This window comes from Gopherus flavomarginatus, chromosome 2 (assembly GCF_025201925.1).
Source record: "Gopherus flavomarginatus isolate rGopFla2 chromosome 2, rGopFla2.mat.asm, whole genome shotgun sequence".
Classification (NCBI taxonomy): domain Eukaryota; kingdom Metazoa; phylum Chordata; order Testudines; family Testudinidae; genus Gopherus; species Gopherus flavomarginatus.
Window position 1 is genome coordinate 64,828,620 of NC_066618.1, and position 27,236 is coordinate 64,855,855.

Consider the following 27,236-nt stretch of genomic DNA (forward strand, 5'->3'; position numbering starts at 1 on the left):
CATCAGAGAAGCCTTGAAAACGAGTTTCATCATGGGCCAGGGTACGGTGTGACTGCTGTGTTTCTTTCCCCTTCATGAACCTCCCCCCTGTATTGACTCCTGCTGCAAGCAACCTACCCTCCACCCTTCCATAACAGTTTGCTTATGGAAATAAAGTCATTCCCTGTAACAAACCCACTCTCCCACTTGCTTTGAATAGCATGTAATTATAAGAAGAGTAAGAGAAATAAAAAGGTACCCCGGGAGTGGTTTGGGAGGAGTATAGGAGGGAAGAAAAAGGCCATTAAGGACATTTCAATGTAATGACAGCCTTTTGGTTGGACTGTCCATGGGGGTGGAGTGGGCAGGTGCAGAAAGCCTTCCCCCACGCGTTCTTACACGTCTGGGTGTGGAAGATATGGAACACGGTGAGTACTGAGGGAGGTTAAACATGGGCTGGAGTGGCACTCTGTGACCCCGCAGCTCTTCCACCAGACTTCGGAGGATGTCAGTTTGATCGCGCAGCAGCTCCAGCATTGCATCCCGCCACCGCTGATCTTCCTGCCTACACCTCTGATCTTCCTGCCGCCACTTCTCATCTCAAGCGTCCCTCCTGTCCTCACGTTGGTCCCTCCTGTCCTCACGTTCACTGGCATCTTTCCTGTACTTTGCTACCACGTCTTTCCACTCCCCCAGATGAGCTCTTTCATTGCGGGTTACTGCCATGATTTCTGTGAACATCTCATCCCGTGTCCTCTTCTTCCTCCTCCTTATCTGAGCTAGCCTTCGGACTGGAGTAGGGAGGCTTGAAAAATTTGCAGCTGCATGAGTGGGGGAAAAGAGTGATAGAAGGATCATAAGAGATACATTTCACAGAACAATGGTTATACTCTTTCACAGTGAACTACACTATTCACCGTACGTAGCACATGTCACTTCACTACAAGGTCGCCTTTGGATTCTTTTAGTATTTAGTGCCTGCGGCTGTGGTGTAACAGATCAACACAGACGCAGGTCCGGGGATTACAATTCAGCTTGCAGGCGGTCATGGTAAGGCCTACATCTAATGGCAGATCACCCTACAACCTCCCCCTTCCCCCCCCCCCCCCCCCGGCTATTAGCAGGTAAAATTCATGCTGGGCAGCCAAACTGCTAAAAAGCACATCTTTTGCTTTTTTTCTTATGCCTTCAGAAAGGTTAAGCACTAAAGGAAATTGTGAATTGTTTTCCCCCCCACTCTGCATGTCTGCTGTAATGGCAGGTCACTGAAACCTTACCCCCTCCCCCTTTTCCCCACTCCCTTGGCTATTAGCAGCGAAAATTCCTGCTGCCCAAATGCTAAAAAGCTCAGTGCCATTAGAGACACCTCCCCGTAGGAATGGGCAGCTTTTTCCCTTCCCCCCGCATGGCTAACTGCAAGGGAAGGATTTCTTTTAAGCCGCAGGAAATTATCACCGTAGGAATGGTCATCTCTGTCCCCTTAATAAAATACATTAATTTTTACCAGGTGACCATGAACGATATCACTCTCCTGAGGATTACAGACAGAGAAAAAGAAATTATGCTTCTTGAATGCCAGCAATCCCCGGGACCATACGCAGCTAGGCTTTGTCATGCAATGATACCCGATTACGTGCTCCAGGCATGGCGTGGTAAAGTTTCGTACCATGGTGGACGGAATAAGGCTGCCCTGCCCAGAAACCTTCTGAAAAGGCTTTTGGGGTACCTCCAGGAGTGCTTCATAGAGATGTCCCTGGAGGATTTCCGCTCCATCCCCAGACATGTTAACAGACTTTTCCAGTAACTTTAATGCCAGCTAATGCATGCAAGCCCTCATGGCAAATCAATCATTAAAAAACGCTTGCTTTTAAACCATGTTTTATATTTATAAAGGTACACTCACCAGAGGTCGCTTCCATGGCTTCACTGTCTGGGCTAGTGGCTTGGGAGGGCTGGGAGTTTAATTCTGTCTGGGTCACGAAAAGCTCCTGGCTGTTGAGGAGAATGGAATGCTGTGTGCTTTCAGCAAGGTCTTCTTCCTCTTCCTCCTCGTAATCTTCCCCCTCCGCTGAATCCTCAGCCATGGCTGAGATTACTACCCCCACCTCGGAATCCACAGACAAGGGGGGGCTTGTCGTGGCGCAGCCCCCTAAAATTGCATGCAGCTCCACGTAGAAGCGGCATGTTTTTGGCCCAGATCCGGATCTGCCATTTGCTGCTTTGGTTTTCTGGTACGCTTGTCTGAGCTCCTTCACTTTAACTCTGCATTGCACTGAGTTCCTGGTGTGGCCTCTCTGCCTCATGGCATTAGAAATTTTTTTCAAAAGTTTTTTCATTTCATCTACTGGAATGCAGTTCTGATAGCACAGAATCTTCTCCCCATACAGCGATCAGATCCAATAACTCCTGTGTGGTCCACGCTGGAGCTCTTTTCCTATTCTCAGGAGACTGCATTGTTACCTGTGCTGCTGAGAGCTCCACGCTGGCCAAACAGGAAATGCAATTCAAAAGTTCCCGGGGCTTTTCCTGTATACCTGGCCAGTGCAGTAGAGTTCATTTGCCTGTCCAGAGTGGCCACTGGTGCACTGTGGGATACCTCCCGGAGGCCATTAACTTCGATTTCCGTCCACACTAACCCTAAATCGATTTAGTAATATCGATTTTAGGGTTACTCCTCTCGTTGAGCTGGAGTACAGAAAGACCCCTTAAAATCGATTTTAAGTGCCTTGTAGTGTGGACGGGTACAGCGTTAAATCGATTTAACGCTGTTTAAATCGATTTAACGCTGTAGTGTGGACCAGGCCTGAGTGTAGCAAAATCCTTTTAATAAAGGAGAGAAACAATCAGGACCGGCGCTAGGGGTTTGAGCGCCCTAGGCGGACAGCAATTTTGCTGCCCCGCGCGCTGGTCCCGCGGCTCCAGTGGGGCTGCCGCAGTGGTTCCTGCAGGAGGTCCACCGGAGCCCCACGAGGAGCCGACCGTCCGCAGGGACGACTGCAGCAGCTCCACTGGAGCCGCGGACCAATGGACCCTCTGCAGGCACCACTGCGGCAGCTCCACCGGAGCTGCCTGCTGCCCCCTCCGGCAAAATGCCGCCCACCAATTATTCTGGCGCCCTAGGCAATTGCCTAGGCTGCCTAAATGGTAGCGCCGGGCCTGGAAACAATGCGGCATTATGTTGAGGAAACACCACAAACAGGATTCATAACCCAAACCATGCGCAAAAGACACGCCCCTCCCCCCCGAAGCAAGTTTGGCAGTATCCTTTTCCCTTCAGGGTCTCAAGTCCAGCAACCCAAAAAATCACCCAAAAATCCAACAACCCAAAAGTCTCTGTCCCTGGTCAGTGCAGCTCCAGAGTTGAAAAGTTTATCTGCAGAGTCTTACCTCCCAGCCCAGGGCAGGGGAGAACAGCGGTGTTAAGGGGCACCTTACGTGGTCTGAGGCTGACTGTCCAGCCTCTCTATGGGGTTCTGCTGCAGCCTTCACCACAAGCCACTCCACCAACCATCCCACAAATCACTCTGCTCAACCAGCTGTCCTGCAAACTGCTTTGCTCCACCACCTGCCCAGCAACATATCTTCAGTCCACCCCACCAGTGATTTCAGCTTACAGCAGGGTAACCTCACTGCTGATACACCACTAGCCCAAAGTGAATTCAGCTCAGCAGTCTATACCTAAACTCCTAATGAATTTAAGATTAGCTCAGATATACCATAGTAAATAGAAAAGGCAATTACAATTGATATTTCACATCTTCATACAATCAAATATAACTATCTCTCTCAATTCATTGGGTTTTGGAACCCATGTCCCTTGTCTAGCAAGTGCTCCTTAGTTGATGGTGAGTCCCTCTGTCATAAAACAGTTTCCTTGTCCTTGATTCACATAATCAGGGTAACAACACTTTATTCTTCCTGCCCCAATAACAGAGAAACTGGGGATCCCACAGCACCCAAAGTGACCATTTGGGCTCATGCTAGGCAGGGTGGGTGTGCCTATGCAAACATGATCAGCCCCTGAAGTTCTTTTCCACAGCTCACCACCAGATGTAAGGGTAGAGCTCATCCTGACTGCTTACTTTTAAAAACAGAAATGCAATGCATAAAATCCTTTAGTGCAATCTTAAGCGTGCAATCCTAGCATCTGTCAGAAAATGAAAGTGTTACGCAACAAGAGTGGTCATTCTGTTTCATTAAATTCACACAGTGTTTGCTCTTCCTGGTTAAATCAATGTGTATACAGCGCTATGGGTGTGGGTATGAATTCAACATGGAACATACAAAACCTGCAATATGGCTGAACCAATTAGCACTACCAATGGGAATTGGAAAAGTGACTTTTAGCCACGCCTTCTTAGACTGGCTCCTCTGTCTCTGTCCGGTAATACAGGAAGTACAAGGACTGGGGGAGGTGACCGAGGCACACGAGCAGCGAGTAGCCGGTGAAGATCGGCACACTAACAACCCCACTGGGTCGCTGCTGAAGGGGTGATGCAGAGTAAGAAGGGGAGGGGGAACTTCAATCCCCAGAAAGCTTTGCGTGTCTTTCCCCGATCGCCGACCTGTTCCGGCTCCTCCTTTTATTAGACTATGCAGACAGGAGGCACGTTTATTTCCCCCCCTCCCCCCGCAGCTCCTCCAGAGCCCCACCCGTTTAACCTGCCCCGGGTGCTAACTTGCTCCTGGAGCCGTGCCAGCAAGCGGAGTTAAAGTGACAGGAGAACAACAAAGCGCCCGACTGCGGAATAGCCTCTCGCGCGAAGTCGTGGAGCCCGGCCTGGAAAATGACTGGGAGCGGCCGAGGGCCGCCTGGCTCTTGGCAGCGCGCTGCGGGGGCCAGAATGACTGAGTGCCGCTGCTGCCGGGCTGGCCGGGCCGTGGGCGGGGCACGTCCCGTCCCCACTTCTGAGCACATGCTCCCGGGCGCCAGGGGCTGCGGCCCGGCCTGGAGGCTCCACCCCGCTCTCCGGCTGCCTCTCTCCGCGGCTAGGGCTGGAGGGTGGGACCCAGGGGCAGGTGGCCCGGCCCAGCTCGCTGTAGCGGCGGGCGGGCATAGGGGGGCGGCAGCACCCCAGCAGCGGGTGCCCCCGGCCCGCCCCCTAGCACTCGCCGCCCTAGGGAAGGGCCGGTCCCTTCGTGGCTCGCTGCGGGAGCCGGAGCGGCAGCGGCGCGCTGGGCTCTTTGGTTTCTCCTTCCCTTCCCGGCAGAGACACACACACGTGCTGCCCGGCCTCCCGGGGGCGGGTCGCGGGCGGCGGGAGCCAGAGGCCGGCTGCTGGCGAGCCGCGGTGGGAGCTGCGTGAGCGGAGATGAAGCCCCTGACGAGGCGCTGCTGCTCCGAGGAGGGGCTGTTGCTGCAGGTCACCCTCCTGCGGCTGGACCTGGATCTCCGCCGGCTCCGAGGCCCGGACATTTTCCCTCCGCAGCCCAAGTGCCCAGAGCGGGGGCCCGGCTGCTGCTGCTCCGGGAGCTGCGGGCGCTGGGGGGCCCTTACATCCCCAGCACCCGCCTGGATGCCTGGCTGGTGCACGCCGTGGCCGGCGAGGAGAATGGGGCGCTCCCCTCCTCGCCTGTCAGTGGCGTCGGCGGAGATGGCCCCAGCGAGAGCGGTCCCCAAGAGGGCCCCGGCCACCCCCGCTCCGCCCGGGGGAGCAGCCTGCAGCAGCAGGCCCAGGAGGAAGGGGATGGAGGAGTTGCAGCGGCCCCCGGAGCCGAGCCCAGCCCTGGGGGGAGTGACTGCCCTACCCTAGAGGTGAGGAGCAGGGGAGGACACAAGAGCATCGGTCCCCGCCTGGGGTTTGGAGTCCGGGGGTAGCTTGGGGACCCACAGGGTTGGGGAGGTGGGGAGAAGACCTGCCTCCCCTTCGCGCACCTTCTGCAGGTGAAAGCGGGTATATGCAGATCGGAGAGGAGGAGGAGTCTCCCATGCCAAGGGGATACCCCAAGCATGGAGCGGGGGAGATTCACACATGCCCACCCTGCCTTGAGGATGCATCCAGGGGGAGATGCTCCTCACACTTTCCCCTTTTCTGGTTATGAAATAACTGGGTGTTACACCGTGTTGCAGAACTACAGGGGACAGGCCAGGAATGCTGGGACCAGCTGGCCTCCCCACCCTCTACCACAAAACAAAAGTTTGGCAAAAGGAGATTCAGGATTGGATCTGAATTCCCCAACTTGCACTTGTCCCTGTAATGGGACAAATCCTAAATGTCGAGCGGCTGACATACCCATGCCGAACTTCCAGGAAGCTTGGATCTCAAAACATTGCTTTCTTTCATGATTCCCTGGCTGAGGAGGACGCAGATGCTGCCCTCATTCCTTGGAGACAGAGTTTTAATCCGAACCTATTACTGTGTATCCTGTAAAAAAAAGGAGGAAGGGGAAGGAAAAGGAGGCAGCTTAAACTGTCAGAGCTTCTTCAAGAAGTGAGGACACAGCTTGACTTTTCTGCTATCTGTAAAAAGACCTCCAAAACCAAATGATTTCATCTTGAGTGTGTGCTAAAAAAGTCTATACAGATAACAAGGTGCCATTATCTGTTTTATTCACTCTAGCACCATAACTTTACTCACTGATTATAAGTAATGTAGACCAAATAAATAAGTAATTTTGGCTCTGAAGAGGTTATAATCTAACAAAAGCAGGTGAACAACTGGGTCATCAAGCAGACTACAGTTTTTAATTAACTAAGCAGGGACACTATGAGTCTATGAGACACATGACTATAGGACCCAATCCTGCAGAGATTTAACTATGTGTTTAACTTTTCTCATTTTAAATTCTGTTGAAATCAGGGTTGCACGATTAAGCCTTAGCTGTAAGTATTTTCTTAATGTGTGCACAAGGGCACTTTTAAAAAGTAATTTATCCATGATCCATCAAATTGGGACTGCACTACATCGAGCTACTTGTGGTAGACCCACTATCTGATACCATGTTGGCGGTGATACATAGATGAATAATAACATTGAGTTGTGCAAACATACACCTCTACTTCTATATAACGCTGTCCTTGAGAGCCAAAAAATCGTACTGTGTTATAGGTGAAACCGCGTTATATCGAACTTGCTTTGATCCACTGGAATGCGCAGCCACGCCCCCTCGGAACACTACTTTACCGTGTTATATCCAATTTCGTGTTATATTGGGTGGCATTATATCGAGGTGGTGGTGTATTTGACATATTTGGAAATCTCAAGTAAAATAATGCTTAGATGACCATACTTTTGCATACTAGATTGTAATCTCTGAGGGCTAAGATTTTTTCAATAACTCGAGTTCAGTGGTCAGCTGCAACTGATGCTATCTAATTATTAAGAATACTTATTGTAAAAAACCTCTTCTAATTTTTCTTAATATTAGGATTTTGCACAAGGATTAGCTTGGTTATGATTCTGTACTGTATTGATATTATTTGTGTAGGTAATTGCAGAACTAGTTTCTCCACCCTAACCAAAAAGGATTGCTGTACTGGAGGGAGGACTGATTCATTTTCTGTGCTAATTTAGCTCTGGACCTCTCTGGAGCCCTACTTCCCTAAAGTATAGAATATGAGACAGAGACAGACAAGTACATGAAATCCCAAATCTCAATACTCTTGAGCTGAAACATAAATGGATTCCTAGAATGAAAAAAATCCCATGTCTTCTCCAACAAATTATCTAGCTTCCTTATAAATTAACAGGCATAAAATGCATTGTAGTTGGAAACTCATAGGATTGAAGACCCTTTCTTTTTATATTTATTCTATTATGGTAGTTACCTTACCAAACAGACAGATCTGGGGGATATTCTCACATATTGAAAATAGTTTGTATGGTTATTTTCTCTTTTGTTAATGTGTTTTTGTGTAATCCTCTAGGGAAATTCCTGCTGTCTTTTCAACGCCAGAACTTGTGCACAAGGTGAAAGACAGAAGGGAAGTTTCAGCCTTTTTAAAAAAGATGATCTCCATACCATTAAAGGCCACCTGATTTGTAAAAATGTGTCTGCAGTAATAAATAAGATTACAAGGCACTTCAGCTAATTTGTAGCTTTTAGTTCTGCCTTTCATGAAAAGTAGTCCAGTGCTATTGCCAGCTTCCCACTCTTAGGTTGTGTCTACACTGCCCACATTACAGTGTGGCTGTGGCACTGTAAATGAAAAGTACAGCGGCTGGTGTGTCCTATCTGAGCATTTACAATTACAATACAGTTTGACCTGTTTTTCTCTTTAGTCCTCTCAGAGAAGACACAGTAGTGTTATGAAAGCTTGTCAGTCTTTAAGAACAAGAAGAGCTATATAGGTGTTTCTGCATTAGATTGTTACACAACAAATTGAGATCAGCGTAGCCTTGGTATTTACTGTAATGGAACCAGACTGTGATTAAATGGATTTTTGAAATAAAATGTAGGCTTCACAATAATGTTTTGTTGCCTTACTAATCAAACCAATCAAATATTAGCCCTAGTGAAAATATGGCTTGTAAAGTTAAAAAAATGGTATACATGACTAATAGCCTTGTACAATTAATGGAACTATGTTTAGCATGTTAAAAGTGACATTATTTATGTGAGTAGGCTGTTCACTGCATAATACTACTCACATGAGTAAAGTTAAACATGTACATCTTTTTTTCCTGGATCAAACACACAAGATTATATTATATAGGCAGAAGACTTGAAATTGTAGCAATGCAAAAATTATAAATTGGTGTCCCATGGATTCTTACTGAAAATTGCTCAAGAAATAAGTAAGGAGGTGTTTGAATGCAGAGAGGGAGAAAAGTCAATGTTGGAAAAGTGACCAAGACAAGGGTAGAAAAAGAATATAATATTTTAGGTTGTGCTAGATATAGCGAATGAGTGGGACCTGTTTTCTAAAAACACCTTAAAAGGTGTGACTATGGAGTTTTAAAGATCTCAACACTGTAACCATGCCTTTGTGAGTCACAACTGAGAATACCAAATTCAGGACAAACTGCTGAGAAATACACCCCAGAACTGGTGGTTATTCCCCCATAAGATATACCAAACCAGCAACAAAAGTAAACTTCTGTTTCACCACACTGGCTAACAAGAAATCAGAAAAACAGTTTCCCTAGGCATTCCAGTTCTTGTATTACCACCAAAGAAACTGGATTTAAAGATGAGTGGTTCTTTACAATGAATCTCATCAGATAAAAGGTTCTTCTGATCCCGAAGGACCAGCCACACATCCAGGTCAGTATATAACTCAGATCTTACCCAAAAATCACACTGATGCCAATCCTTGAATATCTAAAATCTAAAGATTTATTTATAAAAAGAAAAAAGGGTGAGAGTTAAATTGGTTAAAGGAATCAAATACATAAAATAAATGCAAAGTTCTTGCATCAGGCTTGTAGCAGTGATGGAATAAACTGTGGGCTTGATAAGTCTCTGGTTGCTTCCAAATCCTTGGAAAGACCTCAGTCCCTTGGTTAGAATGCTCCCGTTTGTATAAGTCCATAGTTCAGAGGCTTGAGCAGGAAAGAGACAAAAGGAGGTGTTTGCTGGGCCTTTTATAGCTTCTGCCATGTGAAGGGATACCCATTGTTTCAGCAGCTAATGGAAAATTACAGGTAAAAGATGGGGTTTGGAGTCACATGGGCAAGTCACATGTCCATGCATAATTTTGCTTAGTTTTTGCAGGAAACTATTACCCATACTTCAAATGGAAAGTTCACAGAAAAGTCCATTCAGTGTAGATGGGTGTCTCCCATGGTCCATTGTGAGTTGTGTCCTTTTGATAGGCCATCTAATTTACATAGTCCCACCAAGATGTGCAGCTAACTACCTTATGGGCGTTACCCCAGGAGCAAACATTTGAAATCCAGGTATAGAGCCAATATTCATAACTTCAAATACAAAAACAATACATGCATACAGATAGCATAATCATAACCAGCAAATCATAACCCGGGGTAGGCAACCTATGGCACGCATGCCGCCTTCAGCACGTGAGCTGATTTTCAGTGGCACTCACACTGCCCAGGTCCTGGCCACTGGTCCGGGGGGCTCTGCATTTTAATTTAATTTTAAATTAAGCTTCTTAAACATTTTTAAAACCTTATTTACTTTACATACAACAATAGTTTAGTTATATATTATAGACTTATAAAAAGAGACCTTTTAAAAATGTTAAAATGTATTACTGGCACGCGAAACCTTAAATTAGAGTGAACAAATGAAAACTTGGCACACCACTTCTGAAAGGTTGCCAGTCCCTTTCATAACCTTTTTATAGACATCTTACATGCCACGTTTTGTATAAGATTTGTTGCAAATATATAACAGTGGTTTCAACAAAGATCTATATGGTCATATTTTAATCAGATAACGCCACAGACCCGTTTTTCAAAAACAACTTAAAAGGTGTGAATATGGAGTTTTAAAGATCTTAGCACAGCACATTATGATTTTATTCTTATTATTCATGTTGCAATAGCATCTGTCCTCCAACACACAGGAAGACACAATCCTTGCCTCAAGGAGCTTACAGTCCAAGAAAGAAGTTCACAGTCTAAGGCCCTGTTCTGCAAAGATTTATGCGAGAGAGTTGTCCCATTGAATTCAGTGGGGACTGTGTACATTCATAAGGTACTTACGTGTAAGCATTTGCAGGAGTGGGATGTAAGAATTGGAGTAGAACTTTCCTTTCAGAGGCATTGGGGTTTGCTGCTTTTCATTCAAGAGAAACAGTTGGGGACTTCTTGGGTCAGAAGACTAGTAATGGGATATGGAGCCTTGTGATGGCTGCATTACTTGCTTATGTGGTCAACATCTCAGCAACCAGTATTACAACTGGCATTAATCAGCACCTGGCTGGCAGTCTTGGCCGAAATGCCGAATACCTGAGTGAGCATTGAAGCTGAACTCCTGACTCTGTCCAACTCAGGAGTGAGACACATTGGCAGTGCTGAGGAAAGCTATGTCCCCCACCCAAGCTGGATTTGCTGTGTAGCTTAGCTCCATTTTCCAGGACTGTGTTTGTCTGGTACCTTGTGCAAGTACTGAATTCACACACACAACTACAAAATGCCTGCTTTAATTATTAATTTAATTACATTGTTTATAAATCATGAAAGTCAGGGAAGCAAGGGCTAATTCAATACTGTTATTGTTTGTTTTCATTACTGTCTACAAGTCCATGGTTGGGGATCTTATTTTAGGGGAGTTATATACGGCCTGTGAATAGTGCCCAGTAAATTCTGCTATCTTTTTTTAAGACAAGAGCAGTTGAGGGAGCTAAGATACTATAAGGATATAACCTGACCCCTAATTTTAAACTTGTTGAAAGTCTTTACATGGAATTAGAACTATTTGAATTGTACAGTATAATTGCTTTTTCCAATGAGTGTTGTCTTTTCAGTGAAGTAATGCAGATTTAGTTTTTGTAATGCAATTCTTAAACTCATATTGCTGTTAACAATATATGATCATAGAAATGTAGGGCTGGAAGGGACTCAAGAGGTCATCAAGTCCAGCCCACTGCACCAAGTAAACTTAGACCATCCCTGACAGGTGTTTGTCCAGCTGGTTCTTGAAAACCTCCAATGATGGGGATTTCACGACCTCCTTTGCAAGCCTATTCCAGAGTTTAACTACCCTTGTAGTTAGATATTAGGAAAAATGTTCTAACTTAAATCTCCCTTGCTGCAGATTTGGCTCATTACTTTTTGTCCTACCTTCAGTGGACATGGAGAACAGGTGAGTGTCATCTTCTTTATAGCAGCCATTAACATATTTGAAGACTGTTTTCATCCCCCCATTTCCCCTCCCCTCCCAGTCCTCCTTTCTCAAGACTAACATACCATTTTTAACCTTTCCTCATAGGCCAGATTTTTCTGAACTTTTTATCATTTTCATTGCTCTCCTCTGGACTCTCTTTAGTTTGTCCACATCTTTCCTAAAGTATGGCACCCAGAATTGGACACAGAACTTCACCTGTGCTGAATGGAGCAGGACAGTTACCTCCCCTGTCTTACATATGACACTCCTGTTAATACACCTCAGAATATTCGCTGTTTTACAACTGCATCACATTGTTGGCTCATATTCAATTTGTGATCCACTATAACCCCTAGATCCTTTTCAGCAGAACTACAGCCTAGCCAGCTATTCCCCATTTTGTAGCTGTGCATTTGATGTTTCCCCCCGAGTGAAGTACTTTGCATTTTCTTTATTGAATTTCATCTTGTTGAATTCAGACCAATTCTCCAGTTTGTCAAGGTTCTTTTGAATTCTAATCCTGTCCTCCAAAGTGCTTGCAACCCTCTGTTAGCTTAGTGTTATCTGCAGATTTTATAAGCATGCTCTCCATGCCATGAATGAAAATATTGACTAATGCTGGACCCTAAACTGAGTGATGGTGTGTTCTGACTGTGTGTTATACAGCATGCTGCAGTGTGCCTAGGGTTTGAAAGAGCCAAGTGAAGCAAGAAGGCCAGAACAATAGAGTGTGGGTCAGACTTGGACGGCTAAACCTTGAGAAGCGTCTTGACATGTGCAATGCAATCTCAAACGTGTGGGAGGGCACTCTGGGTGTAGGATGTGCATAAGAGGCATTTATGGGAGAGAGTCAGAGGCATGCCAGGGAGGCAGAGGCTAGGAGGTGAATTGCAGGAAATGAAAGGCAGACAGGAGCAAAGGTGAGGTCAAAGAAGTCTGAATTTGATGTAGAAACAGATCAGCAGTCAGGACCAGTGATTCAAAGAGAAAGTGACCCAGTCAGAGCAGTGGTCAGGGAAGACTTTTCTACAGCAAGTTAGATGGACTTGGGAGGATACACTGCTAATTGGGAAGGATCAAAAGAAAGAGACTTCAGTAGACGACATGAGAAATTACCAGGGTTTTAGCAGTAGGGATGGTAAGGACAGATGTTTTTCTAATAGAGAAAGTACTGACAGGATGAGAGTAGTGGAAAAGGAGAGAGAGGAGTCAAATATAGCACCAAGGTTGTGTGATTTACCAACTGTGAGAACAGGGGCATTGTTGACCATGATAAAGAGGGGAGTGGTGAAATGGGTATTTTTGGGGAGGAGGACAGGTGAAAGAGAAAAGGAGTTCCTTGTTCACTATGGTCAGCCTGAGGGAGGGACTATATTTCTTCCTGGATGTCTAGAGACACTTGCAGATGTAAGACTGAACAGAGAGGGAGAGGATAGGGAACAGAGATAGGTATGGGAGTTGTCAGCATAGAGACTTTAATTAACACCATGACAATGGATGAGGTTGCCCAGGGGTATGGTGGTGTAGGAGAAGAAGAAGAGGAGGGAGCCCTGGAGACTCTATTAGAGAGGAGAAGCTACCAAGGGGAATCCTGTCAAGAACAGAATTACAAAAGCTCAAAGAGGCGGGAATAACTGATAGTCAAAGGCAGCAGACAGCTTGAGCAGGATGAGGCTAGAGAAAAGGCCCTTGAATTTGGCAGAGAACTTAGTGAGAATGGCCGTAGACAAGTCAACAGGATGGAAGTCAAAGTGCAGATTGATGAGAAAGATGGAGGAGAGGAAACTGAGGAAATGGGAGAAGACGACTTGCAGAAGGAGTGTGGAGGTGGAGAGAGGAGGGCGATGAGGCTGTAGGTAGGAAAGTGGGAGGAGGGATAGCTCAGTGGTTTGAGTATTGGCCTGCTAAACCCAAGGTTGTGAGCCCAGACCTTGAGGGGACCACCTAGGGATCTGAGGCAAAATCAACACTTGGTCCTGCTACTGAAGGCAGGGGGCTGTATTCAATGACTTCAGGGTCCCTTCGAGTTCTATGAGATAGGTATATCTCCAAATATGTATATAATGATCTACACTAGAAATGTAGACACAGCTTATGCTGGCAAAAAAGTCCGTGTAGAAGCCTGTATAACTTAAACCAGCTTGGTGAGCAAAATAAACTATAGCCACAAAAACACTCTTATGCTGGTATAACTGCAACTACATGAGAGTTTTTGTTAGTATAGAAATGTTGTAAAAAATCAACACCTTAACTGACATTGCTATATTAGCAAAAGTTTCTATTGTAGATTTGGTCATAGGTAGTGGATGAAGAGAACTCAGGAGGGAATACAGTTCAAAGGGAATAAGGAAGAGAATAGTAAATAAACAAGCTGCTGTGTTGTACAGTTCACTAGGTTTATTATTTAGTATTTGTATTAATGTAGCACCTGGCTTCCTGGCCCATGACTCCTATTGGGCTAGGCACTGCACAAACACAGAACAAAATCCATTTTACAAATCACTTTGTCCTTTCTATTAATAGTTCTTCCTTCAGGAAGAAATTAATTCCTGGTGTAGAGGGCCAATGCAAGGCCAAACGCTTTGACTGAAAACCTAAAGGTCTATTAAATATTTTCTAGAAATGCTTTAAAAGGCTATTTTTTGAATGTTTTAAAGGGATGTCAGTGATTTTTCAAGTTATGAACTATACAGTAATTGAACCTGTGTAGTTTCCACATCTGTAGTAAGTTAATAAAAATAGCATAGCACTATGTATTTTGCTTCTAATTCTGTCCATCACTACTTGCATTCTAAGGGAAGAGTCATATGTATAAATGCGTGTGATATATTGCATACACACACTTAACAGCGTGTTTTCAAGTAAACATGATGGTTGACATAGTAGACCCAGTGCTGTGTAAATACTTCCCCCCGCTATCCCGTGTCTGTTTGATCCAACAGGCTGTCATGACTGTTCTGAAGCCAACAACGGTATCTTCAATAGTATGTGCCTATTTGCAACCCAGAGTAAATGTTCAGGATTGAGATATTGGAAATAATAATAGATGTTAGACAGGTGCAGCATTTGAAGCCACAGATATAATATTCAGTTAACCTAAATAACTAACTTGACTAATTTTAGCAATCTTAATAAAATGCCTAGACATGGCATTACATAAAATATGTAATCCAAAGCAGCCTGATTGTCATAATCCTGATACTTCCAGTTCTACTGTTTTATCTTCCAAACTTTTTAAATTGTGATTATATTTCAAAGGATAATGGCCCTTTCAGAGGACTTTAAATGTCTGTGTGAGGGGAAAAAAGGATGTTTTGTTTCATTAAGAATGAAGAGGACTGACTTGATACATGTTCCTTTTTAGTCCAGATTAAGCAGATGTCAAACAATTTGTAGAATTAATTATATGTAGCCTTATTTATTTATTTATTTTTGTTTTTGTTTTTGATAAAGTTGTCTATAGTTTTACAAAGGAAAAGGGACAAAAAACCCATAGCAAAGCAACACACAGATTAACAGCAACAATGTAGTGAGTATTTCTAGTCCAGGCTTAAAACTAAATATAATGGGAAGTGAATAACCAGCAATAAAAACAATGTCCACACCTAACCAAGGGTCAAATTTGGAGCGTCTGACTCACTGTGAAATGCATGTTCTGAAGCAATGATGGGTAGAAAGGCAGCGAATGCTGGTTTGTAATGTCTGCTCCTTCTAGAGATGAGACCTCTTTCCCACCTGTGTCTTAATACTTTGCACTCTTTAAACATTAGTTATGAACTAAGTCCATATCGTTACTTCAGTGTTAGAGATTGGTAAACTGAAGCTGAGAGTTAAGTGATTTCTCCTAGATTGCACACGAAGCAAATGCCGTAACCAGGATTAAGGACCCAGACCTCCTAGATGCAAGGCTGATGCCTAATCTACTAACCAGATTTACTCCCAAATGCTATTGTCTAGTGCAGGGGTAGGCAATCTATGGCACACAAGCTGATTTTCAGTGGCACTCACACTGCCTGGGTCCTGGCCACCGGTCCAGGGGGCTCTGTGTGTTAATTTAATTTTAAATGAAGCTTCTTAAACATTTAAAAAACCTTATTTACTTTACATACCACCATAATTTAGTTATATATTATAGATTTATAGAACGAGACCTTCTAAAAATGTTAAAATGTATTACTGGCATGTGAAACCTTAAATTAGAATAAGTGAAGACTCAGCTCACTACTTCTGAAAGGTTGCCGACTCCTGTTCTAGTGTAATTAAAATCAACAAGTGTCAGAGGTGAGAATAGAATTTGGGATTCCCTGGCTCTCAGCATTGTGCTTAGTGCACTAATCCAGAGTTGTCAAACATGCAGCCTGTTCAACATGATGCGGCATTTTCAGAACCTACAGATCTTAAGTTTTTTGTTTGTTTGTTTTGTTTTTTTAGAGTAAGTCTCTACATAAGAACGGTCACTCTGGGTCAGATCATGGTCTATCTAGCCCAAATGGTTCTCAACCCGCAGCCTGTGGGCCACTTACAGCTCAATCAGTACACAGCTGCAGCCCATGTGACATCCTCAGGGCCATAGCATATGTATTGTGTAGATGCAGCCTAATAATACACAGAGAGCTGCATATGTGGCCCACAATGGTAAATAGGATCAGAACCACTGATCTTGCCAAGTATCCTATCTTCTGACAGTGGCCAATGTCAGGTGCTTCAGATGGAATGAACAGAACAGGTAATGGTCAAGTGATCCAACCCCTGTCTCCCATTTCCAGATTCTGGCAAACAGAGGCTAAGAACACTTCAGGTTTTGCATCCCTGCCCATCCTGGCTAATAGCCATCGATGGCCCTATCCTCCATGAACTTTAGTTCTTTTTTGAACCCTGTTATAGTCTTGGCCTTCACAACATCCTCTGGCAAAGAGTTCCACAGGTTGACTGTGAGTAGTGTAAAGAAATACTGCTTTTTGTTTGTTTTAAACCTGCTGCCTATGAATTTCATTTGGTGACCCCTAGTTCTTGTGTTATGAGAAGGTGTAAAAGACGGTTACTCACCTTTGTAACTGTTGTTCTTCGAGATGTGTTGCTCACATCCATTCCAGTTAGGTGTGCGCGCCGTGCGTGCACGTTCGTCGGAAGCTTTTTACCCTAGCAACTCCAGTGGGCCGGCAGGTCACCCCCTGGAGTGGCGCCGCCATGGCGCTCAATATATATCCCTGCCGGCCCACCCGCTCCTCAGTTCCTTCTTGCCGGCTACTCCGACAGTGGGGAAGGAGGGCGGGTGTGGAATGGATGTGAGCAACACATCTCGAAGAACAACAGTTACAAAGGTGAGTAACCGTCTTTTCTTCTTCGAGTGATTGCTCACATCCATTCCAGTTAGGTGAATCCCAAGCCATACCTAGGCGGTGGGGTCGGAGTGAGAAATTGCGGCATGGAGCACTGCAGATCCGAAGGCCGCGTCCTCTCTTGACTGCTGGACCAGGGCGTAGTGGGAAGCAAAGGTGTGGACCGATGACCAGGTCGCTGCCCGACAGATTTCCTGGATGGGCACACGGGCGAGGAAAGCCAGCGACGACGCCTGCGCCCTGGTAGAATGCGCAGTCACCCGGCCCGTAGGGACGTGGGCCAAGTCATAGCAGGTCCTGATACAGGACGTTACCCATGAGGATAACCTCTGTGAGGAGATAGGAAGCCCCTTCATGCGGTCCGCTACTGCCACGAAAAGCTGGGGGGATTTGCGGAACGGTTTGGTCCTCTCCACATAGAACGCGAGAGCCCTACAGACATCAAGCGAGTGGAGCTGCTGCTCCCTGCCTGAGGAGTGAGGTTTCGGGAAAAAAAACGGAAGGAATATCTCTTGGTTGATGTGGAAGGACGAGACTACCTTGGGGAGAAAGGCAGGGTGTGGCCTCAGCTGCACCTTATCTTTGTGGAAGACTGTATACGGGGGGTCTACCACAAGAGCCCGGAGTTCCGACACCCGCCTAGCTGAGGTGATAGCTACTAAAAAGGCAGTCTTCCAAGAGAGATAAAGTAGGGAGCAAGTAGCTAACGGCTCAAAGGGGGGCCCCATGAGCCGAGACAACACCAGGTTAAGATCCCAGGTTGGAGTAGGGAGTCTGACGTTAGGGTATAAACGTTCCAGCCCCTTAAGGAATCTAGTCACCGTCGGGTGAGAAAAAACGGAGCGACCATCCCCACCCGGGTGAAAGGTGGAGATAGCTGCTAGGTGGACCCGCAACGACGATATCGCCAGACCCTGTTGTTTGAGGGACCAAACATAGTCTAAGATATTGGCCACCAAAACTTCCATAGGGCGGAGACCTTTCTCCACGCACCAACAGGAGAAACGCTTCCACTTGGCCGAGTATGTCGCTCTAGTGGAAGGCTTCCTGCTGCCCAAAAGTACCTCCCGTACCGGGGTGGAGCAGCGCAGTTCAGAATCGGTCAGCCACGCAGGAACCACGCCGCTAGGTGCAGCGACTGCAGGTCCGGGTGACAGAGAGTCCCGTGTTCCTGGGTAATCAGGTCCGGGTGAAGGGGCAGGGGAACTGGGTCGGCTATGGCCAGGTCCAGCAGCATGGGGTACCAATGTTGCCTGGGCCACGCCGGGGCTACCATGATCACGCGAGCCCTGTCCCTGCGCACCTTCAGAAGGACCCTGTGGACCAGAGGGAACGGGGGAAACGCGTAGTACAAGTGGGTCGTCCACGGAATAAGGAAGGCATCCACTATAGACCCGGGCTCCTTGCCCTGAAAGGAGCAGAACGCCTGGCACTTCTTGTTCCCCCCGGACGCGAAGAGGTCCACACGGGGATAACCCCACCTCTGGAAGATTGAGAGGGCGACGTCCGGGCGAAGGGACCACTCGTGTGATAGGAAGGATCTGCTCAGGCGATCCGCCAGCGTGTTCCGTACTCCGGGGAGGAAGGAAGCCGTGAGGTGAATGGAGTGGGCTACACAAAAGTCCCAGAGTCGCATCGCCTCGAGACATAGGGGAGAGGATCTGGTGCCGCCCTGCTTGTTGATATAGTACATGGTCGTCGTGTTGTCGGTAAACACCGCGACACAACGGCCTCGAAGCTGGTGACAGAATGTTTGACAAGCAAGGCGGACCGCTCTCAACTCCCGCATGTTGATGTGCAGCTTCACCTCCTGCGGGGACCACAGGCCCTGTGTTCTCAGGGTTCCCAGGTGGGCCCCCCAGCCGAGATCTGAGGCATCCGTTGTTAGGGACACCGAAGGCTGAGGTGGGTGGAAAGGGAGCCCCGCACACACTACGGACTGGTCTAGCCACCAGCCGAGAGAATCTAACACCCCCTGGGGGATTGTGATCAGCATGTCTAGCGGTTGCCTTGCCGGCCGGTAATGTGCGATGAGCCACAACTGGAGGGGCCTCATGCGGAGCCGAGCGTAACCGGTCACAAATGTGCATGCTGCCATGTGGCCTAACAGGGTTAGACATGTCCGTATTGATGTCAAGGGGGCTGCCCGCAATCGCTGAACGATCGCCGACAACGCCTGGAACCTCGGTAATGGCAGAAGAGCCCTGGCCACGGTGGAGTCCAGGACGGCCCCGATGAACTCCACCCTCTGCGTGGGGAGCAGGGTGGACTTGTCTATGTTGATCATGAGGCCCAAGGCAGCAAACAGGCCGGTGATCCTGCGGACGTGGCTGCAAACCTGTAGTTCTGACGTGCCCCGAATTAACCAATCGTCTAGGTAAGGGAACACGTGGATACGACTGCGCCGAAGATGTGCCACAACGACTGCCATGCATTTTGTAAATACCCTCGGGGCCGTAGAAAGGCCAAATGGGAGGACTGCAAATTGGTAGTGAAGGGGGCCCACCACGAATCGAAGGAAACGTCTGTGGTGTGGCCAAATGGCAATGTGAAAATAAGCGTCCTGCATGTCGAGGGCGGCGTACCAGTCTCCCGGATCCAGGGATGGGATAATTTTCCCCAGGGATACCATGCGGAACTTCAGCTTCACTAGGTATTTGTTGAGCTCTCGCAGGTCGAGGATAGGCCTGAGGCCTCCCTTGGCCTTGGGGATCAGAAAGTAGCGGGAATAAAACCCCTTGCCTTTCTCGTTTTCCGGAACCACCTCTATAGCTCCTTTGCTGAGGAGCGTCTGTACCTCCTGTAGAAGGAATTGCTCGTGAGAGGGGTCCCTGAAGAGGGACGAGGAAGGGGGGCGGGAAGGAGGAAACTATATAAACTGCAGGCGGTATCCCGTCTGCACCGTGCGCAAGACCCAGAGGTCCGATGTTATTTGGGACCACGCCAGGAGGAAAAACGAAAGGCGGTTGGAAAACGGGGGGGAAGGATCCGTGGGGGAAACTGTTACTGCGCCCTCGGGCGCACCTTCAAAACAAAGGCTTGGGTCCAGGCGGGGGCTTAGAGGAGCTTTGATTCTGCCCCCCTTGGTTCCCCGAATGCCTACGCCTTCCATTCCTGCCACGGCACCTATTGAGGTCCTGCCGTTGGCGGAACTGGGGGTATGGCCTGCGCTGCTGCTGCTGCTGTGGCCGGAAGGGTCTGCGCTGCGTTCCCGGTGTGTGCATCCCGAGGGAGCGCATAATGACCCGATTGTCTTTGAGACTCTCAAGTCTGGGGTCTGTCTTTTCCGAAAACAGGCCCTGGCCTTCGAACGGGAGGTCCTGGATGGTATATTGGAGCTCCGGTGGAAGGCCAGAGACCTGCAGCCAGGAGATACGGCGCATCGTTACCCCCGAGGCGAGGGTGCGGGCAGCCGAGTCTGCAGCGTCTAAAGAAGCTTGCAACGAGGTTCGTGCAACCTTCTTGCCCTCGTCCAGAATGGCCGCAAATTCTTGGCGGGCCTCTTGTGGCAGCAGCTCTTTGAATTTGTCCGCTGCCACCCACGAGTTAAAAGCGTATCTGCTGAGCAGGGCTTGTTGGTTTGAAACCCTGAGCTGAAGGGCCCCAGCCGAGTAGACCTTGCGGCCAAGGAGGTCCATACGTCTGGCCTCCTTGGATTTGGGGGCTGGAGCTTCCTGCCCATGACGCTCCCTCTCGTTCACCGACTGCACCACCAGGGAACACGGTGTCGGGTGGACGTGGAGGTACTCGTAGCCCTTGGAGGGGGCCATGTACTTCCTCTCGACGCCCCTCGCCGTAGGGGGGATGGAGGCCGGTGACTGCCAGATTGTATTGGCGTTGGCCTGGATCGTCCTAATGAAGGGTAGGGCGACCCTAGTGGGAGCATCAGACGAGAGGATGGTGACGATAGGGTCCTCGATCTCAGAGACCTCCTCGGCTTGCAGGCTCAGATTCTGAGCTACTCACCTAAGGAGGTCTTGGTGCGCCCTGAGATCCAACGGGGGAGGGCTACTGGAGGAGGTGCCAGCCACCGCTTCATCAGGGGAGGAGGATGAGGAGACCCCCGGCAAGAAAGTGTCCAGTGGGGGGTCTCCCTCGGCCCTCGCCTCTGTCTCAGGAGCCAGAGCAGGGTCTTGCTGCTTGGATCCTTCCTCTCCATCCGGGGAGGGAGGGGGGCGAGACAATGAAGCTTCCGGCACTCTGTGCTCCGTCGTTGCAGGCCTAGCAGGAAGCTGTTGGGGGCCCTGGGCTTGATGGTATGCCCAGGGGGTCCAAAACCCCCACTGCTGCGGACCTTGGTCCTGTTGCGGAGGGTCTTGAAATAATGCCGCCTGCCTGTCGGTGCCCAGCGCATACACGCTGTCTGTTTGAGAAGACACCGACGGCTGCCTAGAAGGCCATGGCGGGGCCGACCCCGGCTGGTAAGGGTCTGCACGGGTCGGCACCGAAGATCTTCTCGGTGCCGGGGATCGGTACCGGGAGTCATAGCGGTGCCGGGATCGGGAACGGGTTCTGTCTCGGTGCCGGGATCTGGAACGGTACCGGCCGCTGCTTCGGTGCCGGGATTGGGACCGGGACCTGCCACCGACGTGGTGCCGGGAGGTCGACCGGGACCGGGACCTGCCACCAGCTCGGTGCCGGGAGGTCGACCGGCGCGGTGAGTGACGGCGGGACTGGCTCCTGGAGTCACGGTGCCGGTATCGACGGCTGGAGTCAGACCGCGACCGTCTGGAGGTCGATCGGTGCCGCGAGTGCGACCGGTACCGCCGAGGGGAGCGGTGCCAGGACTGCGAGCGGCGGTGGGATCTTGATCGACTGTGGCGTCGGGACCTGGATCGCGAGCGCGAGTCCCGAGACGGTGCCGACATCATGGGCTTGCCTCTAGATGCGACCCGCACCGGAGGTACCGGGGGGTGGCAGCTGAGTAGACTCAGTTAGAGCGATAAGGTCCCGTGCCGAGGCGAAGGTCTCCGGCGTGGATGGGACCAGTAGCTCAACCCCAGATCTTATGGGGGAGCTTGGCGGCACCGGACTCGACGGACCCACCGGGCCCGGAGTCGACGGTGCCGGTGGTGCCGCAGCCGATGTCGATGCCGGGCGCTCCAATCGGGTCTGCCTGGCTGGAGTAGCAGACGCTGACGGTCTCGCCTCTGCACCCGGTGCCAGGGAAGGTCGGTGCCGGGGAGTCTTCCCGGTGCCGGTGCGATCCGGTGCCGGCGCCGAGATCACGGCCTGTGAAGCTGCCGGGTCAAGTGCCGCCTCCATGAGGAGAGTCCTGAGTCTTTGGTCTCTCTCCTTCTTTGTCATGGGCTTAAAAGCCTTGCAGATGCGGCACTTGTCCGACCTGTGCGATTCCCCCAGGCACTTCAGACACGCGTCGTGGGGGTCGCTGGTAGGCATAGGCTTCTTACAGACCGCACACTGCTTAAAGCCCGGCGAACCAGGCATGAGCCCGGTGCCGGGTGCCGGGAAGGGCTACAGCCCAGACCGGCGAATAACTATCTACAATACTATTTACACCTAATTACTTAACTACACTTAACGATCTAACAACTGTAACAATAACGGTAGTTAACAAGGAGAGCTAGGGACCAAGGAGAGCTAGGGACGTGGAGGACAGCTATGCTGCGCTCCACAGTTCCAACGACCGACACGGCGGTAAGAAGGAACTGAGGAGCGGGTGGGCTGGCAAGGGTATATATCGAGCGCCATGGCGGCGGCACTCCAGGGGGCGACCTGCCGGCCCACTGGAGTTGCTAGGGTAAAAAGTTTCCGACGAACGTGCACGCGCGGCGCGTACACCTACCTGGAATGGATGTGAGCAATCACTCGAAGAAGAACTTATTATTTGAAAACTGTTTAAAAATTCCAGTTCTTCCCAGTGCCCCTCGATGATATTCAACCAAGCAGTTTGTCTATGTGAAATAGATAAACTCATGCTTTTATTACCAAACGTTGACAGTATTTTCACAGTCTGTGTTTAGCAACCATGGGCCTTTTAATTGCTAGCAGTTTAAAAAAACAACAACAGATCTTGAAAAATGTCTGTGTTTCTTTTCAGAGCAGAATTGAAAACACCAGCTCTACCTCCCAGTCTACAGCGGGGCTAGTACGTGATAACTCCATAGAAGAAGTATGGCAAGACTTTCTTCTGTCACCTGAGCTACAGGTAAGTGTAGTAGAGAACTTTAGGTATATATATCATTCTTCTAAAAATATACACACATCTGACTTGTGCAAGTGCATCTGAGATTATTTGCTTAATGAGCTGCAGTCTGATAAGCTCATTTGGAAGTGAAAATATGTAGGATTTAACTATGTGGACATCTTGCCATACACTTTACAGTTGGTGAGGCAGAGAACATCGTTGGCTCCCTCTAGATGATGGAGCCAAGTATATGTCATCTGACTTTAAACAAATCCTTCCTGCCATCCCCCTAAATAACCAGTGGACAGAACTTCATAACCTAACATTTTTCTGTTCTGATAGAGATGACGTGTTATATACTCGTTGGTTTATTCATAATACTCTTCTGTTTCAAATTCAGCTTCTGGCTCCAGACTTGGTTCTGTAACTGGACCAGTCTGTAGGTCTAATTTTGCTCTGTTATGTGTTTGTAAATCCCACTGTTTGCAAAGGGGGTTGCAGTTGCATAACTGAAAGCAGAAATAGGCCCTCACAATATGCAAAATATTGGGACAAGCATAGTTTCAGAATATAAACAGATAAATCTGAATATCAGATTACATAAATCTGCAAAATAGTAAAACCTTATTATTTGATAAAGGGTCTCTCCCCACTTCCTAGCTCATTTTGAATGCTTTAGAAATCCTATGTTACTAAAGTGTTATCTTTATGTACTGTGATATATTCACAATGAAGCATTGTACATAAACTAAGCTGTAAAGGAATCAGAGTTTATCTAAATTCTCAAACCTTACTTTATATTTCAAAGTATGTTTTGTGTCTAACTTTCCATAAATGTTACTAACATTTGGTACATCACAGGGATTAAAGGGGGAAAATATTTCTTCTTTTTTTAATTTGTGCATTTGATAATATTTTGTGTGCAGTGAGGTCTTTTGTCTGTTTGCCCTAGTCTTTTGCGCAGCAATTTTTTTTTCTTTCCAAAAGTAAGAAAATGTGGCTTAAAATGACATTTTCCAGATTTTGTCAGGGGCACATATAATACTTGAAACTACTTCATTTAAAAAAAAAAAAAAAGACCAGCTTCTAGTTAGTCTTAAGACTATTTTTTGAACATTGGACTTGATAGGAATCAGAGCAGCTACACTGAGTGCTAGAGACTGAGTCAACAATTGACATTACAATCTGTTGTAATTATTTTGTACTGTTAAGAGCTACAAAATATAACCAAGGCCTGTGTACTCTGCAACAGAGTGGATCTAAATGCCATGACAAGGTCCCTGGATTCTTTGGTACTCTAGCACTTGGAAATTGGAGGTTATGCTAGCAGCTTCATTTATATTGAAAGATAAAATAATAATAATGAATTCAATATGATAATGAATAATACAATCTTGCTTCCCCATATTTTGCGTTAGCTGGAAATGCTAGAAGTTTTATATATAAATGTTGAAGGTGTTGATGGAGATAGTAACCTGGAGATTTTGACAGCAGGAGAGAGAACAGTTGGTGGTTTTAGTGGATGAGAAGGCGGCAGTTTAAAGGTGTGTCTTTACTGTACAGTTAATCCATGCTGTTACTCAGGTGTTGCCCCTAGCACCTTTCCAATCCACACACAAATATCTGACCCGAGTGTGATGGTGTTTTCAAACCAGGCTAGCTGTCCATCCTTCTGTATAGGCTAAAGTCCAAGTGACACTTTCACTTAGTCTGCTCCCCTGCCCAGGGAGGACTCAGGCTAACCACTAGAATGCTGGCAGTCATTCAGTGCCTTCTCACAACTCCCCTCATCTGCCCAGAATGGCAGACATGTTCTCCCACCATTCACTGGGAATGACTCAGAGTAGCTCAGCTTGGTAAAGCACAAAGAACTATGGGACATGTCCCCAGAAGTCCTAGCAACACACATGGGTGAGTGCAGCACCAGTAAGGACACAGTAATTTGATTAAAGCTTTGCAGTGTGGCTGCTCTTGCCTGGGCTAGGCTATATTGGGTACTAATCATGAATTATCTCTGCAGTGAGGACATACCCTGAGAAGCACATTGACTGGATAGGTCTTCCAGAACGAGCAGTAGAATAGCTAATGTTGACATCTTTAAATGGACAATTTATCAAGCCATTATGCTGAATGTGGTAGTTCATAACTCGCATAGCTTGTTTCAAGCTGTCAGTAGATTTGGGAAGACAGCACTATAGTGGTTGGACTCTGCTTATGTTTTTAAATGGTTAGTTTCACAATGATGAGGGCTAAAAACATTTGTTTTTAATCTCTTAAATTTTAGAGGACAATTCTGTGCTAAGGGATGAAGGCTATGAGAAATTCTACAGTTGTAGACTAGATAGACCCTATGTGTAAGTAGGAAATAGTTCTTCCAGACCAGGTAATATAGAAAAGTTTAGTGCTACTGTGGATTCTAATAGGAGGGAGAACATTGAAAGAAGAAAGAAAAAAGTGTGTATATGTATGGGTAAGGAATTTAGAAGTATTTAATTAGAAAAGTTGCTGATTCTGTGTATTTTTTTCCATTTCCTTTTAGGAGATTTCACTAGGAGATACTCAACCTGTAGCTAGTAGTAGCAGAGGCATGAATTCATTATCATCTCACTACACTGTAAATTTGACCCACGCTATTAGCCATGATGTTTGCCTCCGTGAAGCTACATTACTGAGATCAAACCACAGCATTAGAGTAAATCCAGAAATAAGGACTGTACAGAGACAAGAGTCCTTTCTGCAGTTAAATTCTAGCATCACAAACCCCGAATCATTACTTAATGGGACTAATTTGGGGTTATTTCCATCTGTTGACATTAGGAACCTAACACACCAAGATCTTCTTTCAGATCTTGATGAGAACATCTTTGATGAGGTAAATCTAATGGCATTAGCATTGGAGGAAGGTTTTGATCCTATATAAGTCTCTCATAGCTTTTTCAAGAACCTGACTCAGTTTCTGGACTTTCTTTAAATTCAAGCCAGAGCACAACCTCTTCAAACAATTCTGATTCGTCATCTGTTTCAACCTGCAGTGAAGGTGCCATTGGATACAGTAGTGATTTAGAATATACTTCCCACAATGGCTTAGGAGGTGTAGGGGGTCATTACCCAGAGCGTAGTAAACACTGCCATGTGGACTATCAAAGCGATTCAGACTATTGTGAGGAATCCACACTTCAATATATTCTTCATAACCACACTTACAATCACCTGCCAAATGAATTAGCATCCACTTCTAAGCATTATTCTTCATCATCTGAGAAATCAAACAAAGTAAAGGGCAGGTGCCTCAATAGCACAGATAATCTTAGCCATGATGAACGCCATGTGAAAGCCCTGAGAATTCTGTTTTCTGTACAATAAATTGTGAGCATGCCTATTGATATGTTCAGCAACATGTTATCGAAGATCTGACAGATACTCAAATATCACTTATACGTGACATAAGGCGAAGAGGGAGAAACAAGGTTGCTGCTCAGAACTGCTGCAAACGTAAACTAGATGTGATCCTGAGCTTGGAAGATGATGTGTGTAAGCTTCAAGCCCAAAAAGAAAGCCTTAAGAAGCAGAAATCTCAGTGCAATAAATCAATTAGCCTTTTGAAGCAAAAACTAAATGACCTTTATTATTTACTTTTTAGTAGGTTAAGGGATGACCAGGGCAGACCTGTTAATCCAAGCCAGTATGCTCTTCATTGCAGGAGTAATGGCAGTGTTTTGATAATACCTAAGAGACTGGTCACATCAGAACAGAAACAAAAATAAATAATATTAAAATCACTACATTATTTAGAACTCATTCTGCTGACAGTGTGGTCAATATAGTGGCATAAATGCTGGAGGCTAAGAATGCTTATGAACATGTTAAAGACCCAAACAGTAGTATTTTGAGACTTGTGCATATGGCCTGCATCCTTAATTATTGGGATGGTTTTTTATATATAAATATAATAAATTGTCAACACATAGAAGCTACAGCAGTAAAAACCTGCTAGTTTGACTGAGCTGCTGAAATTTAATTGGAGTTATTGGAGG

At 47.1% G+C, this 27,236-nt stretch overlaps 1 protein-coding gene and 1 long non-coding RNA gene across 2 annotated transcripts; both read left to right on the forward strand.

Moving 5' to 3' along the window:
- The first annotated feature begins 4,393 nt into the window (after positions 1-4,393).
- Positions 4,394-27,236, forward strand: NFE2L3 (NFE2 like bZIP transcription factor 3). The gene is given in 7 exon segments (XM_050939709.1): positions 4,394-5,424; positions 5,427-5,793; positions 7,847-7,889; positions 23,116-23,223; positions 25,742-26,131; positions 26,134-26,608; positions 26,611-27,236. Coding segments are annotated over 7 exon segments (1,872 nt in total). The 5' UTR covers positions 4,394-5,291; the 3' UTR covers positions 26,967-27,236.
- Positions 6,705-14,469, forward strand: LOC127044214 (uncharacterized). Its single transcript, XR_007772421.1, has 4 exons — positions 6,705-9,186; positions 10,433-10,594; positions 11,647-11,694; positions 12,382-14,469. It is a non-coding gene; the product is annotated as an uncharacterized LOC127044214 (long non-coding RNA).